At 49.7% G+C, this 16,037-nt stretch overlaps 1 protein-coding gene across 14 annotated transcripts in view; it reads left to right on the forward strand.

Moving 5' to 3' along the window:
* The window catches only part of GAS7 (growth arrest specific 7), a 209,415-nt gene that overhangs the window by 174,391 nt on the left and 18,987 nt on the right, over positions 1 to 16,037 (forward strand). For all 14 annotated transcript variants that reach the window (XM_019755227.2, XM_019755228.2, XM_074320748.1 and 11 more), the window contains 4 exons: positions 3,920 to 4,009; positions 6,874 to 6,989; positions 9,625 to 9,699; positions 14,504 to 14,582. In XM_019755227.2, coding sequence (XP_019610786.1) covers positions 3,920 to 4,009; positions 6,874 to 6,989; positions 9,625 to 9,699; positions 14,504 to 14,582 — 360 coding nt within the window. The remainder of the gene's footprint in view (positions 1 to 3,919; positions 4,010 to 6,873; positions 6,990 to 9,624; positions 9,700 to 14,503; positions 14,583 to 16,037) is intronic.

Here is a 16,037-nt window from a genome sequence, read left to right on the forward strand (position 1 = left end):
CCTCTGGAGTTTGGAGCCATGCTGGATGGAGCCCAGGGTTGCCTCTCCGTTGCCCGCCCTTCTAATCCAGAGATGTGTGAGCCTTGACTTTGAGGCCTAAGGCCATAGAAGTACAGGGCAATGGTAAGAGTGGTGGCCCAGGAAACTGACTCTAGACCCTGCTGTGCCACTGTTTAGCTGCATGGTAGTGGACAAGGGACTTAACCTCTCAGTGCCTCAGTTTCCTTGTCTGTGCATGAGCTTGCACTAGGTCGTTGCAAGTGGACATTTCAGCTCTAAATGCTCAGGACATCAGCACACCCCACCGCTCTCACCATCCCGCTCCCCTGCCACAGCCTCTCTCTCCCCCAATTGAGCCCTCCACCCCCCACCGTGTTTCCTGTCCCAGTGAATTGAAGCACTCCTGTCCACCCAGTCAACTCAGGGGTTCTGAGCCTCAGCACTACTGACATTTGGGGTTGGATAACTGTCCTTAGTGAGGGGGTCTGTCCTGTGCAGTGTGGGATATTTACCACCGGATGCCAGTAGCAAATCCACCACCCACCCAGTTGTGACAAATGAAAATGTCTCCAGATTGACAAATGTCCCTGGGGTGGAGGAGACAAAGTCACCCCTGGTGGACAGTCATTGAGTTAACTTCATGGTGCTCTGCAGTCTGTCTGCAATGTCGACCCCACATTTTTCTGCTTGTCCACTTTACTGCACTGCTCTGAGCCACCTTCACACTTCCTGGTCGCTGCGGGGCCTCCCCGGTGGCTTAAGTCGGCTGCATTTGTCCTCCACACCAGCGGGAGTGCTCGCAACCCGCTCACATCACTCCCATGCCAGGTGCTTCTGTGGCTCCCACTCCTGCAAGACCCCCTCCTGCCTCAGTGTTGTCTGCTCTCTGACTCAGCCCCAGCCCACAGCAGCGCCCTCCATAACTGCGTAGTTCGTCCTCAGACCCCCAGGCTCTTTTATCCCTACAACACTCTTCACCTCCCACCCCGTACCCTCCCGACTGCCTCACCTAAATATTCTCTCCCAGCTTCCTCCCCTTCCTATAGCCTCAACACCCCATGCTTACCCCACTGGTTGATGTATCCCAAAGTATTGCAATTGCTTATTTACTTGTTTGCCTTCCTCATGAGGCTGTAAAACCACTAAAGGCAGTCATTGCACCAAGCCTCTTGCCTCCAGTCATTGCACCAAGAAACATCTACTGAGCACCCGTCAAGTGCTTGGCTGTGCCAGGTACTAGGGAAACAACAGGAACCGATGGTCTTCCTCCCCTCGTGGCACAGTCTGGCAAGGAAGAGATGCTAAATAAACAGTCACGAGAAGTGTAATTACACATGTGCGTGTGCAAAGTGCTGGGAAGATCTAGTGTAGTGCATGGCACCAAGTAGCCATTCAACGAATGTTTGCATGGAAAGTGGACGAGCAGGTATTCACTGGGTAGCTTGGGAGGTGAGGGATTGAGCTCTGCTGTCAGCTCTTCTGGATTCGTACTTAGCTTCTGTGACCCTCCATTTCCTCATATAAAATGAGGCCAGTGTTACCCAGCGCATGGGGTTGCTGGGAAGATGAAGTGAGAATGCATGCAAAACTCTTGGCAGGGTGCCTGAGGAAGGGCTGCCCGGGAATTCCACCCATCTTTACAACCACCTCCTGGAAGGCAGCAAGGTGTAGTTCTCGAGGTGACCACCAGGGGGTGCCAGGCTCTGTGAGGATTCTGGGAAATCCCTGTGGGAGACCTGGGAGTGAGAGATCCCCCAACCGTAGTCCATAGAGGTAAGGACAGTTACTCTGGGGCCCTGCTTAGGCCATCCAAGGGCCAATATTCTCACAAAGTGGCATAAGCCACAAGGGGGATGAAGCATTATCTTCTCCCATCCCCTCTCCCCCAACCCAACTAGCTCTCCTTCAGTGGTTGGTACTGGGCCACTTGCAGGACCCCTTGCCTTGGAGACCCCCTGACAGGTCACTTATACCACGCTGAGTGCCTTCGACCTCCTAGTTCCATGATTCTCAATGCCTAATGTCATAGTTAATTTATCATTAAGTTCGGTTGCAATTTTCATGGACGACATTATTAAGCCAAATAAAGATGGACTGTGATCACCATTTTTTGTTGAAACAAGACTAGCTGGAACATGAAATGAAGACTGTGAAACTTTGGAATCCGTCCCTTATTTCCGTGATTGCTGCAAACGAGCCCCATGCCACAGTGGGTCATCAGAGCCCCGAAGGAGACTCACCTCTGGACATACTTTGGGGTGTCAGCCCGAAAAGCGGGGTTGGGAGACCATTGCCTGATGTCAGTGTTTGAGAGGAGGGGCCTCCTTTCCTTGGCTAGACTTCTCCAATGTTCTCCTCGCAGGACTGTACCCAGGGCAGCCCGGAGGCCTCGATTTACCTCCAGCTGCCCTCAGGCCCCTGAACCAGAGGTCGTGGCTAAGGGCCATGGGCCTGAATCAGCTGTCAGAGGAGTTGGTTTGACTTACACAGACAGCCTTATTGTTGACATTGTTACAGTTCTTAACTTTGAATTAATTTGCCAACATTTCAAAATTGAGACACTTCACATAAAAATGCCAATCTTTCGCTTCTCTTGTGTTATCACCTAACCTGACAACATCAGACTCCTCATTCTGACTTGATAACAGGTGGTGGGAGCTAAGAGGAATCTGCCCCTTAGATGGATCTCCATACACCCCCACCCCTTCCCGAAGCAGAAGCTGGTCACCCTCCCCACGCTCGAGCTGCCGTTTCTGTGACACGCAAGCACCTCACTTGTTGCATGAACTGCCTGGCATTGGAGTTTGTGGCCTCTGTCCAAAACTGGGGGTTTTTTCTGCACTGTTCTTGCCTTGACCACATGATGGCTCCTACTTCAGCAGATGCTGAGGCTGCGATGAAGGGTTAAAGACTGACAGGGCTCAGGCCTTGCCTCCCTGAGGCTCTGCGGCTTCCACAAAGAACCAAATTATCCAGCTCCATAGGAGGGGATCGGGGCTTGAAGTGACATCCTCAGGAGCAGTGGCAAAGGCACTTCCACCAAGCGGTGAAAACCAGGGGTACCAGGAACATGCTCAGGAAGAAAAGTCTGAGACAGATCCTACAGATTTCTACACTGCACTCTTCTGGGCTAGGGCCAGCCCCCAAAGTGCACATGGATTATAATTTTAACCACTTTTTGTTCATAGAATACATTATGAAATAAAATGCACAAAGTAACCCTGTCACCCTGACCCTGAGCCACATAATTCCTTTCCTTGGAAGCAAATGATATTGTCAGCTTCCAGAAGTATTCTGTATGTAAATAACCAAATGTGTATGCATCCCCCCCTTTTTTACACAAATGGTGGCGTACAGTAAGTACTGTTGTACACCTTGCTCCCGCCCTTCCCCCTTAGTCTGTCCTGACACACCTTTCTTATCCATCCATAAGAACTTTGTTGCTGTGTCTATCACCATGGGTACAATTTCCATAGGTGCCTGTCTCGTTCTTTGTTTAACCATTCCCCAGCTGATGGACAGTGGAGTTATGTCCAGCCTTATGCTACTACCAACAGTGCTGTGTGGTGAAGAACCGTGCCCATATGTCACTGCACACATGTGCAGATATATCTGTAGGCTAGACTCTTGGGAGTATAAGCACTGGGTCAGAGGTTGTGGGTGTTTACAATTTTGATGGATCCGGTTATTCCGCCCTCCAGAGGGTTTGTACCAAAGCCAGCCCCTGTGGGGCGGGTGTGAGTGCCGGTTGCCCCTCATTTGAAATGTTGGCTGCTGGAGCCTCTCAGGATCCCAGTGCATGTTCTATCAAGCAGATCCTGAAGGGAGGCCTGGTAGTGCTGCATCCAGGAGCAAAACCTTCCCAGCTTCTCCCAACCCTCCAGCCAAGTCATTTTCTTTCCTGTTCTGTGCCCTACAGATAAACTGTGTGACATTCCCTCATCCAGACACAATGCCAGAGCAGCAACTGCTGAAACCAACTGAGTGGAGCTATTGTGACTATTTCTGGGTAAGTGGTGCCTCGATTTCCCCCACACTGTGGCCCCAAGGCCCAGAAGTCAATACTCAGGAGGGGCATGAAGGGCCACAAGGTCAAAGAAGGCAGGGGCCTCTCGTGGCCCCTAAAGGGCTGGCAGTAGATTTAGCATCCGAGGCAGGAACTTAAGACCCTCTTGGAGTCCAGATCATTCCATAAATCTGAGAATTTCTAGGGTTTTCATTCGTGGCAACAGAGAAACCCCAGCCAGAAAGCAGGTAAGCTGGAGGGTCATGTTTTTTGCTGCTCAGTGAAGGCAGGAGACTAGAATCAGCTTCAGTAAAGGAATCTGAGCTCCAGACCTGCTCTGTCACTCTTGTACGTGACCTGGGACAAGGGCTTCACCTACTGGCGCTGCCCCCCCCCTCCCCCCCCCCGCCGTTTCCATCAAAATTGAGGAGGCTGGGCACAAGGAGAGCTCCTGCTTTAACAACTCTGTGGTTTCAGAACTTTTGCATATTGTTTAATGGGTACAGAGCTGCAGTTTTGCAAGATAAAAAAAGTTCTGGAGCTGTGGTGGTGATGGTTGTGCTGCAATGCGAACGTGCTTAATTCCACTGAAGTGCACACTTAAAAATGGTTAAGATGGTAAATTTTGTTATGAGCATTTTTCCACAATTAAATAAATATCTTTTGACAAACGCATAGTTCACCTCCTCAGAAACCCTGGGAAGAGTCCTGGGCATTTGCATTTTAAAGTCAGCATGACTTTCAAAATGATGTTGCCCATTCTGGAATCAGATAGTGGTGATGGTCGCACAACCTTGTCAGTACATTGAAAACCACTGACCTGTATACACTTAAAACAAAACAAAACAAAAACACAAAAAACCTTTTGCAAAGACCCTGAAGAACATAAATAAATAAAATAAAAATGTTTTTTCACCACTATTTAGAATGGATCCTCTACACTTTTAAAATTTGCTAACCAAGTATTACCCTAGGTAAAAGTGCTTCTTTCTTTCTACCAAATCACTTGTGCTTTAGAAGACATTCAATGATTCCTGTTGCCTCCTAGCAGGGCCAGTTCCTGTCAGCCCAGCTGTGTTTCTTTGGCCCAGCTGTGTTTCTTCCAGATCCTCTGAGATCTGTGCAGAGGCAGCAAATATTATAAATAGGGCTCTGGCTTTGGCATCTGACAGACCTGGTGAGGGGTGAGCTCAGAAGTGAGGGTGAGCAGGGCTTAGAGTGTGCAAGACTTCGCGAGCCCTGCTCTGCTGACACAGCCATTGGAGCCCATTGCTTCAGGCTGCTTTTTCCCAGGGTGGATGACTTGCTCGGCGTATCCATCCTCTGTGGGGGAAGGTGGGGCTCAGTATTTTGGATCATTTTTCTTTTGCTTTTTAATCAAGATGTAGCATTCATTCGTAGCACAAATCCTAAAGGTACTTGGAGAAACTTTTAAATGGCCAGAGCAGCCCCATTGTGACATGGTGTACCCCATATGGTGGTGATTTCCCTGTCACGAGAGGTATTACAGTGTGGCTCAGAGGCCTTGGGTCAGGGCAGCTGAGGAAAGGATCCCTCGTTGGGAGGGAGCTGGGAGGGCCCATAAAACCTTCATCTACTTGACAATGGTAAGTGGGGTTCTCTCCAGGCATCAGCAACCCCTTACCATTCCCTTCCTAAAATGTCTGTTCTGGAAGGGATCTTGAGTATACAACTCACTCCTATCTCAAGGGTGAGGGTGGGGGTGGGGGTGGGAGGACACAGCCTAGGATTGGAAGGACCTGACCTTGTCACCCAGTGGCTGAGCTGACCCTGGGTCAGGATTCTCACTGACACACCTACATTCCTCTGGGATGTCAAAGGACATTGTTTTGACTCCTTCCATTAAGTATCAAAGCATTTGACCCTGGATTCCTGGTGGGGAATGGCTGTGATGGAAGAGGTGCCAGCCAGGGCCTGGGGAGGCTCTGAGACTTGTTCTCCAGCAGCCATGGCTGTGAGGGCAGATGCCAAATGTCATGCTGGGGGTGCCAGGCAGGAGGTGGGGCAGGGGGAGAGCAGGAAAGAGGTAGGCAAACATCCTTGAGGAAGTACAGCCAAAACAAAGCCAAAGCACTTAATTTTGAAAATTTAAGAGTCTTTGCTTGCAAAATGAATTGGATACTAAGTTTCCATTTTATTGACTTGGCCATCTTCTCTGACTCCTGATTTTTATTGAAAAATACCTAAGAGTAGATACTATTTATTGAGTACTTAATATATGCTGAGCACCGTGCTAAGCCGTTTTCACATGTCATTTATCCCAAAGTGACCATATGCAGTAGGTGCCATCATTTCTCCAGTTTCACAGATGAAGCAACTCAGTCTTGGAGTGAGTGAAGAACTTGCCTGAGGTCCCCCAGCTGGGATGTCAAGCCTGGCAGCCTGCCCTTTTCCACTCTGGCTTCCCTTCCATCCAGTTTCTCCCCAGAAGCCACTGTGATCTTTTATGAATGTGCCTTGGAGGATGTCACTTCCTGGCCGGTGCAAGAAGTTAACAGGAAATGGGATGGCACAGGGTTAGGGGCACGTGTCCCCAAGGTCACAGACTGTGCCAGCTTACAGTCAGGATGCCAAGACTCCCCAGAGGGTCCAGCCGGCCACAGCAGCTGCCTGGTTGAAAGTAATAGGACATTGGGGATCAGAAAGTAAAAGGACCTGTGGTCTTGGCCACATGCCCTTCCTCCCTCCTCTTCTTTGAGCCAAGACTGGGCGCCCATCCTCCCTCTCAGGCTGAGGTCGGAGTTACCAGGCGCATTAGGGGCCCTTCTGGGGTCTGTCTTCCCTATCCTCCATTCCCCATGGCTCTAGCCATCACCTACTCTTTCATGCTTCTGTTTCCTTTCTAGGCTGATAAGAAGGACCCTCAAGGCAACGGTACAGTGGCTGGGTTTGAACTGCTGCTTCAGAAACAACTGAAGGGCAAACAGATGCAGAAGGAGATGTCAGAATTCATCCGGGAGAGGTGAGGCCTGGGCCCTCCCAGTTCCGGGACGGGTGGCACACCCACGCTGGCCCCTTTGCCCGAGAGGAGTCAGCATCGGGAATGAGCACTGCTCACCCAGGACTGGGCTTGGGTAGCACCACAGGGAGCGTGAGACTGGAGTCACAGACTCATGGCCCTCAGGACACATCTGGCCAGCAAATGTGTTGCTTTGGCCGATACAGCGTTTTTAAAGATTTGAACCAACATTTTTTTTTAATTGGTAGTTTTTTACATTAAAATCTGGATATCTAGCATCTCTGGAGAAAGCAATAAGTCCGGGAACAGTGGCTCTGCATCCCTCACAAAACAGTTGGCTGGAGCTGAGGAGTAGCGGCCCCTGGAGAGGGAGCATGTGTTCCCAGGTTGCCACAGTCCCCACCATTCCCTACTGTCTCCCCACACAGACTGCTTGGCTCCTATACTTACCTCCGGGGCCCTCACTGGAAGCACTGTTCCTTATCATAACAAAAAAGGAGAATGTTACCTTTCAGTTCATCATTGAACCAAAACTGTGTCCCGGGCCTAGGCGTACAGAACCCCCGACCCTGCCAATCCCATCCCTGCCTCAAGGTGCTCAGTCTAATGGGAGAGTTAGAGAAGGTGATTATGATAAGTGCAGGGATTATAATAGTGGTTTATATGAACATAGATGAAGAGATAAGAAGTTCAGCCTGATCGAAATAGGAAAAGCTACGAGAGAAGAAGTTCCTTTTCTACGTCCTTCTCTCCAAGTTCGGAGAACCCGTTAAGCACACACTGACATACCCACACACCTGCATCTCTACCACCCCCAGATGCACCTACCCTGCCCCCCCAAAAGTGTGCACTCGTGTGTATACACAACTTTCTACCTGGAGTTCCAGAGCACACTGGAAATATTTATAGCAAATTGCAATATATTTAAAAATACTTCTTTTTTAGTTGTAACAACAATAATCAAGTTATAATTATTTGGCCTTAAAGCATCTCTTTTCCTTAAGAGGCCCATTTTCTATTTATGTAATGAAATCTTTATGACCCATTAAACAGGTAGGGAATTGAGAGGTTATATAGCTCAGGTGCAAGAAAACCGTAGTATCAAACAGGCCACTAGGAAAATGGTTGTTTGTGAAAGCCGAAGTTTGAACACATTTATGGTTTATGCTTTCATAAAAATGTCATGTTTGCAAATAAATGGAACTCTGGTCTTCTGTAAGAAGTGCAGGCTCCTGCAGTTTTTCTCAGTCCACTTGGGATCTCAGACGGAGAGCCTTTCAGAGCCGGGAGAGGCAAGAGCTGAGGTTCAGAGTGGGGAGCGTGCCAGGCCAGGGGGCAGGTATCTGGTGGTTTCTGGGGCCTCAGCATAAGGAAGCCAGGCAGAGGGGGAGGTGATGCAGGCCCTGGCTCTGGAGGTGACGCCCTGGGAGCATACCATGCCTGATACGTGTGGTTGGCACTGTGGAGCCCTTGGAGGTTTGAAGTTCAGAGTGTGACATGGTTAGATCCGCTTTCCAGAGAGATCTCTTGGCCATAGGCTGGAGACTTCAGGCTGGCTGTCCCTGTCATCCTGAGGACGTTGGGGGCTCAAGGCAGAGTGAATGAAGAAGAAGCAATGGAGGCAGGAGATAGACACGGGAGGACCTAGAGACCAGCCAGAGATGATATTGAAAGCAAAGCAGAGAAGGACAAGGTTGCGGATCTCTCAGTGAAATAATTATTTGTGGGCTAAATCGTGAAATAATTATTACTCAAAATGCTGCCATGGGGCTTGGTCAGGCTGCCATCTCTACATCATCACCCCCCTTGGGCAGCAGCTTCTGAGCGGCCGGGAAGCAGATGCTGTAGCTCCGGGAGAGACTCTGCATATTTACTATTTGCCAAGTGATGGACCAAGGGCTTTCTGAGGCCGGCTCTGATGTCACAAGGACAGCTCCTCCATGTCCCACAAGGCCCCTGAGGCAGCGGACAATACCCCTGACAACACATTGAACACAGATGTGCCAGATAATACAGAACACTCCCCGAGAGTTGCCTTGAAAGTGTGTCAAGGGCCTGCCTGCTGGAAGCAAAATCCAAGGCAACTTCCCTCTCTGGGGAGATTGGTTTCCATGGAAATACTTGTGCCCTGCAGGCTTGACACTTAGAGGCATTGCGGGGCTGGGAGACCTAGGGAAAGGTTCTATTTCTGCTTCTGAGGGGCCGACACCACCTTGGAGCATCTAAACCCAGAGCACTGGGGCTGGAAGGGAGTGGAAGACAGCCCTGCGTGTCCCTGTGTCCCTGTGGTCCAGCACAAGTTATATTCATTTCAGGGTCTCCCATGTGTCCAGCTCTGTGTTAGGAGCTATGCAAATGACAGCTCATCTTCACAGCCTAGAGAGATCAGTGAGACTATCCCATTTGCAGTTGAGGAGAGGGAGGTTCAGACAATTTTGTTCATTCATTCATTCATTCATTCATTCAACAAATATTTATTAAGTACTCACCATGTGTCAGACAGACAGGCAAGAACCACATACTCTCAGAGCTTATGGTTCAATGCGTTCCTTTACACAGTTAATAAGTGGCAGGGCTGCAGGTCAGACCCACAGTCTAGCACTGGAGAGCTGACGTGTTGGCGTTTCTCCCTTTGCAGGATAAAGATTGAAGAAGACTATGCCAAGAACTTAGCTAAGCTTTCTCAGAACTCCTTGGCCGCACAGGAAGAAGGGTGAGTGGGGAGGACAGCGAGGGGAGTGGGGAGGAAGAAGGGACACTCAGGAGGGGGGATTCCTTTTCACCAAGCACTGCTTACTGCCATGGCCCCGTGGTGGGGAAGTCTCCACAGGCCTGGCCCAAGGTGGGCGGCCATGACTCCGCATGTGGGCATGTATGCTCAGGGTTGGCACATCCACACTGTCGTCTCTCTCATGGCCAGGGGCCTCATGCCATATGCTGGAGTATGTCAGGACCCCTCTGCCCTGTCCCCTGGTAGCTGGGCACCAGCCCTCAGACAGCCACTCCCACTCTCCTTTCTCTGAGGGCTGGCTGGTAGGAAACGGTGTGAGAGGATTCTGCACCTGGCCCCTTCTTTAGCATTCTCTGCTATGGGCCAGAGGCCTAGGCTCCCCTACCCCTCTAGTGGTGACATTCCAGACCTTGGGTGGGCGCTGGGCTGGGAGAGCCCCACCCCGCCAGCCACAGAAGGATCCCTAATGGAGGGAAGACTGCAGCCATCTCTGTTCTGTCTTGTTAACCAAGTTTCAGCCTGCTGGTGTGAACGTAAAATGGTGCAGCTACTGTAGAAAGCAGTTTGGCAGTGCCTCAAAAAACTAAACATAGAATGACTGTATGACCCAGCAATTCCACACATAGGTTTATACCCAAAAGAATTGAAAACGGATACTCAAACAAATAAATGTGCACAAATGTTCCGAGCAGCTCGATTCACAATAGCCAAAAGGTAGAAACAACCCAAATGTCCATCAAGGGATAACTGGATACAGAAATTGTGCTGTATCCACATTGGCTGTGAGGATGTGTGATGGCATAGTATTCATCCCTGAAAAGGAATGAGGTACCCATCCATGCTACATGTGGATGAAGTGAAAGGGGCAAGACACAAAGGTTGCATATTGTATGATTCCATTTATGTGAAACGTCCAGAATAGATAGATCTGTAGAGACGGAATGAAGATTTGTGGCAGCCTGGGGTTGAAGGAAAAGAGGGATTTGGGTGGTGGTGGGGGTGGTAACTGCTTAACGGTCATGGGGTTTCTTTTGGTGGGGGTATGTGTTCCTCTACCTGGGCTGCTGTAACAGTGCCATAGACTGGGTGGTGGCTGAAACAACAGAAGTTTAACTTCTCACATTTCTAGAGGCTGGGCGTCCAAGATCAAGCTGCCAGCAGGGTAGGTGTCTGGTGAGAATGCTCCTTTTGCGTTGCAGGCAGCCTCCTTCTCGCCATGGCCTTTCCTTTCTTTGCTAAATAGAGAGAGCAAGGTCTCCAGAGTCTCCTTATAAGGACACGAATCCTTTCGGATCAGGGCCCTACCCTTATGACCTCATTTAACCTTAATTACTGTTATAGAGGGCCCATCTCCAAATAACAGTCACATTGGGGGGTTAGGGCTTCAACGTAGGAATTTGGGCAGGATACAAACATTCAGTCCATAACAGGGTGATAAAAATAGTTCAGAAGTAGATAGAAGTGGTGGTTGCACAACATGGTGAATGTACTAAATGCCACTCGATTGTTCTCATTCAAATGATTGATTTTATGTTATGTGAATTTCACCTTTATAATAAAAGCCAAGGCTCCAGAAGTTAGAGCTGGAAGGTCCCCGAGGTCCTCTGTCTAGTCCGACCCCCCTCCAGTGCAATGTCTGAACCCCTCTTGTGAGGAGAAGTGAGCCCCAGAGGAAGGAAGACATTCTGTTGTGGGATGGCTGTGGTTGTCAGAGGGCTGTGATGTTAAACAAGTCCAGATCTGCGTGCATGGCTTGACATCTCTCAGGGGACAGGGCTTTGCCAACCAAATGAGGCTTTGATTAAGGCCTCTGCATGGGCTTGCTGTGCAGCCAACAGGCCTCCTCTGAATGGTTTTCACCAACCCACTGGCCACAGGCCACAGGGTGGCCCTGCAGGGCCAGTGTCTTCTTCCACGGACGTAAATGAGGTTACCTCCGGCCCCCTTCTGCTCCATGCACTGGGCCTGAGACAGGGCAGGAAGGGGGCTCGTGGCGGAGTCACCCCTCCCACTTGGGCCGGGCGCTTTTCTAGGTATCGCCATGCCTTGTGACTGCAGTGCTGCCCCAGCGTCTTCCTGCTTCCAACTCCTCGGCCTAGGCTGCTGCCAAGGACAGTCCGTCCTGCCAACATGCATAGCATATGTTCCCAGCAGAACGAGTCGGGCCTGTACCACCAAGCTGTACACACATATACCTACAAACACGGGGCAACTCAACACACTCACATCCGTGTGTAACACTCACCTCCAACACGGGCACAAACACATGCCCCGTTGCCATTGCACTCACACACTAACCCCACGCACACTCTTCCTTCCAGCAGGCACTGTTGGGATGTGTGTGTGTGGGGGGGGAGGGTGAATACATGGGTCCCCTATTCACAATGTGCTGCAATGCCGTTTTGCATTTATACACAGCTTTCAACATTAGCCCGGTCCACCTTGAAACTAAGCGCAGTGCTGGAGCCTAGAAATTTGGGGCAGCCTAGGAAGGTGCTGATGGGGAGACTTGAGCTGCTTTTGCAACTCGAGTGCTGTGTCCAAATTAGATTCCATAGGATATGTGCACATTGGTAAATAAAAAGAATCAGGTTATTTATTTTGCCTTCAATTTTTCTCTCCTGTGTGGAAACGAAATGGGATTTTGGTCTTTTCTGGTTGGTAATTGTGACGGTGACATGCATTCTGATCTGGCATGCCTCAGACTCTTGATTGGAATAGAACTATATCTCAGATTTCATTTATTTTCATTAACTCATCAAATGAAAAAATCTCTCTTCAAATGGAAGAATTTCTAAATTGCCTTTTTTCTAAATTGTCATGTGGCTCCAAGGGGACAGGAATATTGGGGGCCGGGGCCGGGAGGGTTTGCATGGATATATTAGCTCAGACAGGCTAGTTGATTGATGTCCTTACATCTGTGAATGCCTAGCCTAGAGGTGGGGCTGAGGGCATTGTCCTAAGTGTGTAACTGCTTCCTTCTGTCCTCCCAATAGCCCTCAGATGACATTCCCAGGCCACTACAATAGTCACTGGGCCACTTAATGACCACATGCTCTGCTGATGGTGGACTTGCAAATTCTCGGTCCTACCCGGGGCCTTTTGGCTTGTGGGCTTTTATTTCACCTTTGCAGGCTCATATGTATAGCTCAGCTGCAGGGATGAACCCCTCTCCATCACCCTTTTATCAAGTCCCCACTCCTCCTAAGACTGTTTCTGTATGCTGTGTATAGCGTTGACTTTCACTTCAGGTCTGTGACCCATCTTGTGATAATCTGTGTATGGCATGAGGTCAAGGTGAAGATTCCTTGTGTTCTCTATGGATATACAGTTGTGTCGGCACCATTTGTTAAAAGACTGTCCATCCTACGTTGAGATAATTTGGCATCCGTGTTGCACTTCAATCACCCGCTCCTGTGAGTCTGTTTCTGGACCTGTTCCCATATCTATATGACGACCATGTCTGATTCTACCCCCTCCTTCCCCTGTCCTGGACATCCTACCCACCTGCCAAAACAGGTGATGAGCCAGGCCACCCAGAGCTGCCATAGCACAGTTCCCTGAAACTCAGACCCTTGAGGCCGAGACACATGTCAGCAGCTTGGGTTGCTCCGTTTATCACTCCATCTCTTCTCTGGTGGGCTCCCCAGCCGGGATCACCCGAGGGGAACTTTCTTTGCTTCCAGACTCTGAGATAAAATCCGTCAGTCATTTCCCATAAACACCCACCTCAGCCTGAGCCAGCACCACAACCAGACAGGCCTGGACTGTGATCAAAGGGATCCGTTATGTTCTGTTGGGTAATTCTCAACTGCTGGCTTCTCTGCTTGAGACTCAGAAGCCTCACAGCATGCTATCTTTTAATCAGCTTTTGCCACTGGAGTTTAATGAATTCTCCGGAGGAAGTGGCTTTTTGATGAAGTGAAGTCAACTGAACATTCAGGGTGGAGTGGTCTGGAACAAGGTCTCAGGGGGATCATTTGGGATGTTGGCAAAGTTAAACAGTTGTAAATAACAACAGTATGTCCTGGGGGCCTACATTCCAAAGTCCTGGGGACTTCAGGAGATAGTTTCTGCTTGAAGCATCTTGCAGTGAAAGTGATTGAGCTTAGAGGACTGCCATTTTCTAGTAAGCTGTGTGCAACACGAGGGCTCACAATCCAGAATCAGTACCAGTGGAGGGCCACAATCCTGCTGATGAGGATGGAGAGCCTTCTCTGCTGTGTGGGCATCCCTAGGAGGCCCCTAGACCCAAATGGTCCTCCTTTGCCCCCTGCCCACCCTGGCAACGTCAGGCTGTTGGAGGTTTGCCTGCAAACAGGGCTGTGTGGTACTTTCCATTTGACAAGGCTGTTCCCCAAGAAGGCACCTGTCCCCTCTCCATGATTTACCAGCAGGCGTTTGTGCCCCTTGTCAACAAACCAGGGAGGGGCGATGGGGAGAGTGGTTGGCTAGGTACCACGGCCCTCACTGCAGCTGCATCCCGCCTTCCTTGCATCTCCCCAGTCCTGCATTTCTGGGTATTTCCCTAGCTCCTCGGCTGTCTGCTACAGTCTGTTCCCTCAGCTCGGTTTGGGATGGCTCATCTGGCCCATGGGTTGAAATGCAATGCTCAAGTTTGCTTTGTGCCTGGCCTCTGCCTCATGCAAACCCATGGTCTCGGGTATTATGTGCGTCCCCAAGACTCAGGGTCGAGAGCCACTGTCCCGCCTCAGGAAGGGCTGTGGTGTCAGACATAATGTCGCTGTGGCTGTCTCCGAGTCTGACATTCTCCTTCGTGTTGCAGCTCCCTGGGAGAAGCATGGGCACAGGTGAAGAAGAGCCTTGCAGATGAGGCAGAAGTTCATCTCAAGTTCTCTGCCAAGGTAACCCCTCCCCACGGCCTGTCTGGGTTGGTCTTAAACAAGGTGTGCTGTTAAATGTGGAACAGCTGTCCTCTCAATGTATAGTGTTGGCCAATTGCTGTGACGGTAAATTTCAAGAGTCAGGAATCTATGCACAGTAGCACACTATTGGACAATGTTTCCACCACACCAATACAATAGTATCAATAACCAGAAATATCCACCAAGAGCATGGATGTTAGCAAAATGTAGTTAGGAAGTGATGCATGCTGAGTATTTAGTACCCTTGTTTTTAACGTAATGTATTAATTGAAAATTTAGGTCCGTTAATTTTTAATACTGGCTATCTTTAGCAACCAGCTCACACAATTCCTACAAATTTAACACTCGGCTCTGGTGAGCCAGTACAAGCTGCCCCAGCATACCTCTGTGAGATGAGGGTGGATTCCCCCGCAGCTCCTCAGGTGGGCTTTTGAGTGATAAAAACCTGCCATCATGTTGCGCGGGTTTTGAAAGAATGTACTTCATGTTCTGCTGCTTCTTGGTATCAGGAGAGACTAGACTACGCCAAAGAGAGATTTGTTTTGCTTTGTTACAAAATTTCAGACTAGGTAACTGACCCTTCTTTCATTTGGTTCTCAAGACTCTAGCACTATGGCTTTGAGGACAGTGATGTTTCTGTCCTGTTCACTCTGCCCTCAGCACTCAGGGTGGTGCCTGGTACATGGTGGATTATCAGTAAATATTTTCTGAAGTAATGCATGAATGGGACCCTCTGACTATCTCCTCTTGGCCCCCTACTCTTTTCAGGCCTATTTTCTCTCAAGATTTCTCCATGTTTCCAAATGACCTTTCCCTACTCCCTGGCTCATATCTACCAATTCCCTCAGGCTCTTAGCTACTTTTCAGGGGAAAAATAAACCAGGTATCTAAATGAAATAATTCACACTAAAGTGTGCAGGATGTGGGGCTACCCACTAGCATGCTTACCTTTTAAGGAAGAGACACCCCTGAGAGCGGCTCCATTTCCGGTGACCTTTGCTTCCGGGTGCCCACACTCTTCCCTCCACCCTCCCACCATCACCAATAAGACACGACAGCCTGAGCGGGCACTTGGACAAAGTGCTTAACCTCTCCAAGCCCCCATTTTTCAATTAGGAGGCACACTACCTCCTTTACTGTTTGCAGGTAGTATCCCCCCAAAGATGGCTGCTCCTTCTTGGGGCTTCCACACTCAATGCTCACAGGTTCTGTCTCTTTTCTAGTACTTTCCCCAGGGCATTTGCAAAGCTGGGCTTTGGGATCCCCACGGAATGTGTTCTGTTGGAGGACAGGAGTCTGGCTTTGTACCAGGCCTCCCCACACCCCCTCATTATGATTCCCTGTACACAGAAGGCAGAATGAATGACTTCAATGGCTGAGACACGTGAAGGAGTTTTATAAGGAGCTGGGATGGAAGGAAGGAACAGTGCTATT

The sequence above is a fragment of the Rhinolophus sinicus genome, linkage group LG15 (genome assembly GCF_036562045.2).
Source record: "Rhinolophus sinicus isolate RSC01 linkage group LG15, ASM3656204v1, whole genome shotgun sequence".
Taxonomy (NCBI): domain Eukaryota; kingdom Metazoa; phylum Chordata; class Mammalia; order Chiroptera; family Rhinolophidae; genus Rhinolophus; species Rhinolophus sinicus.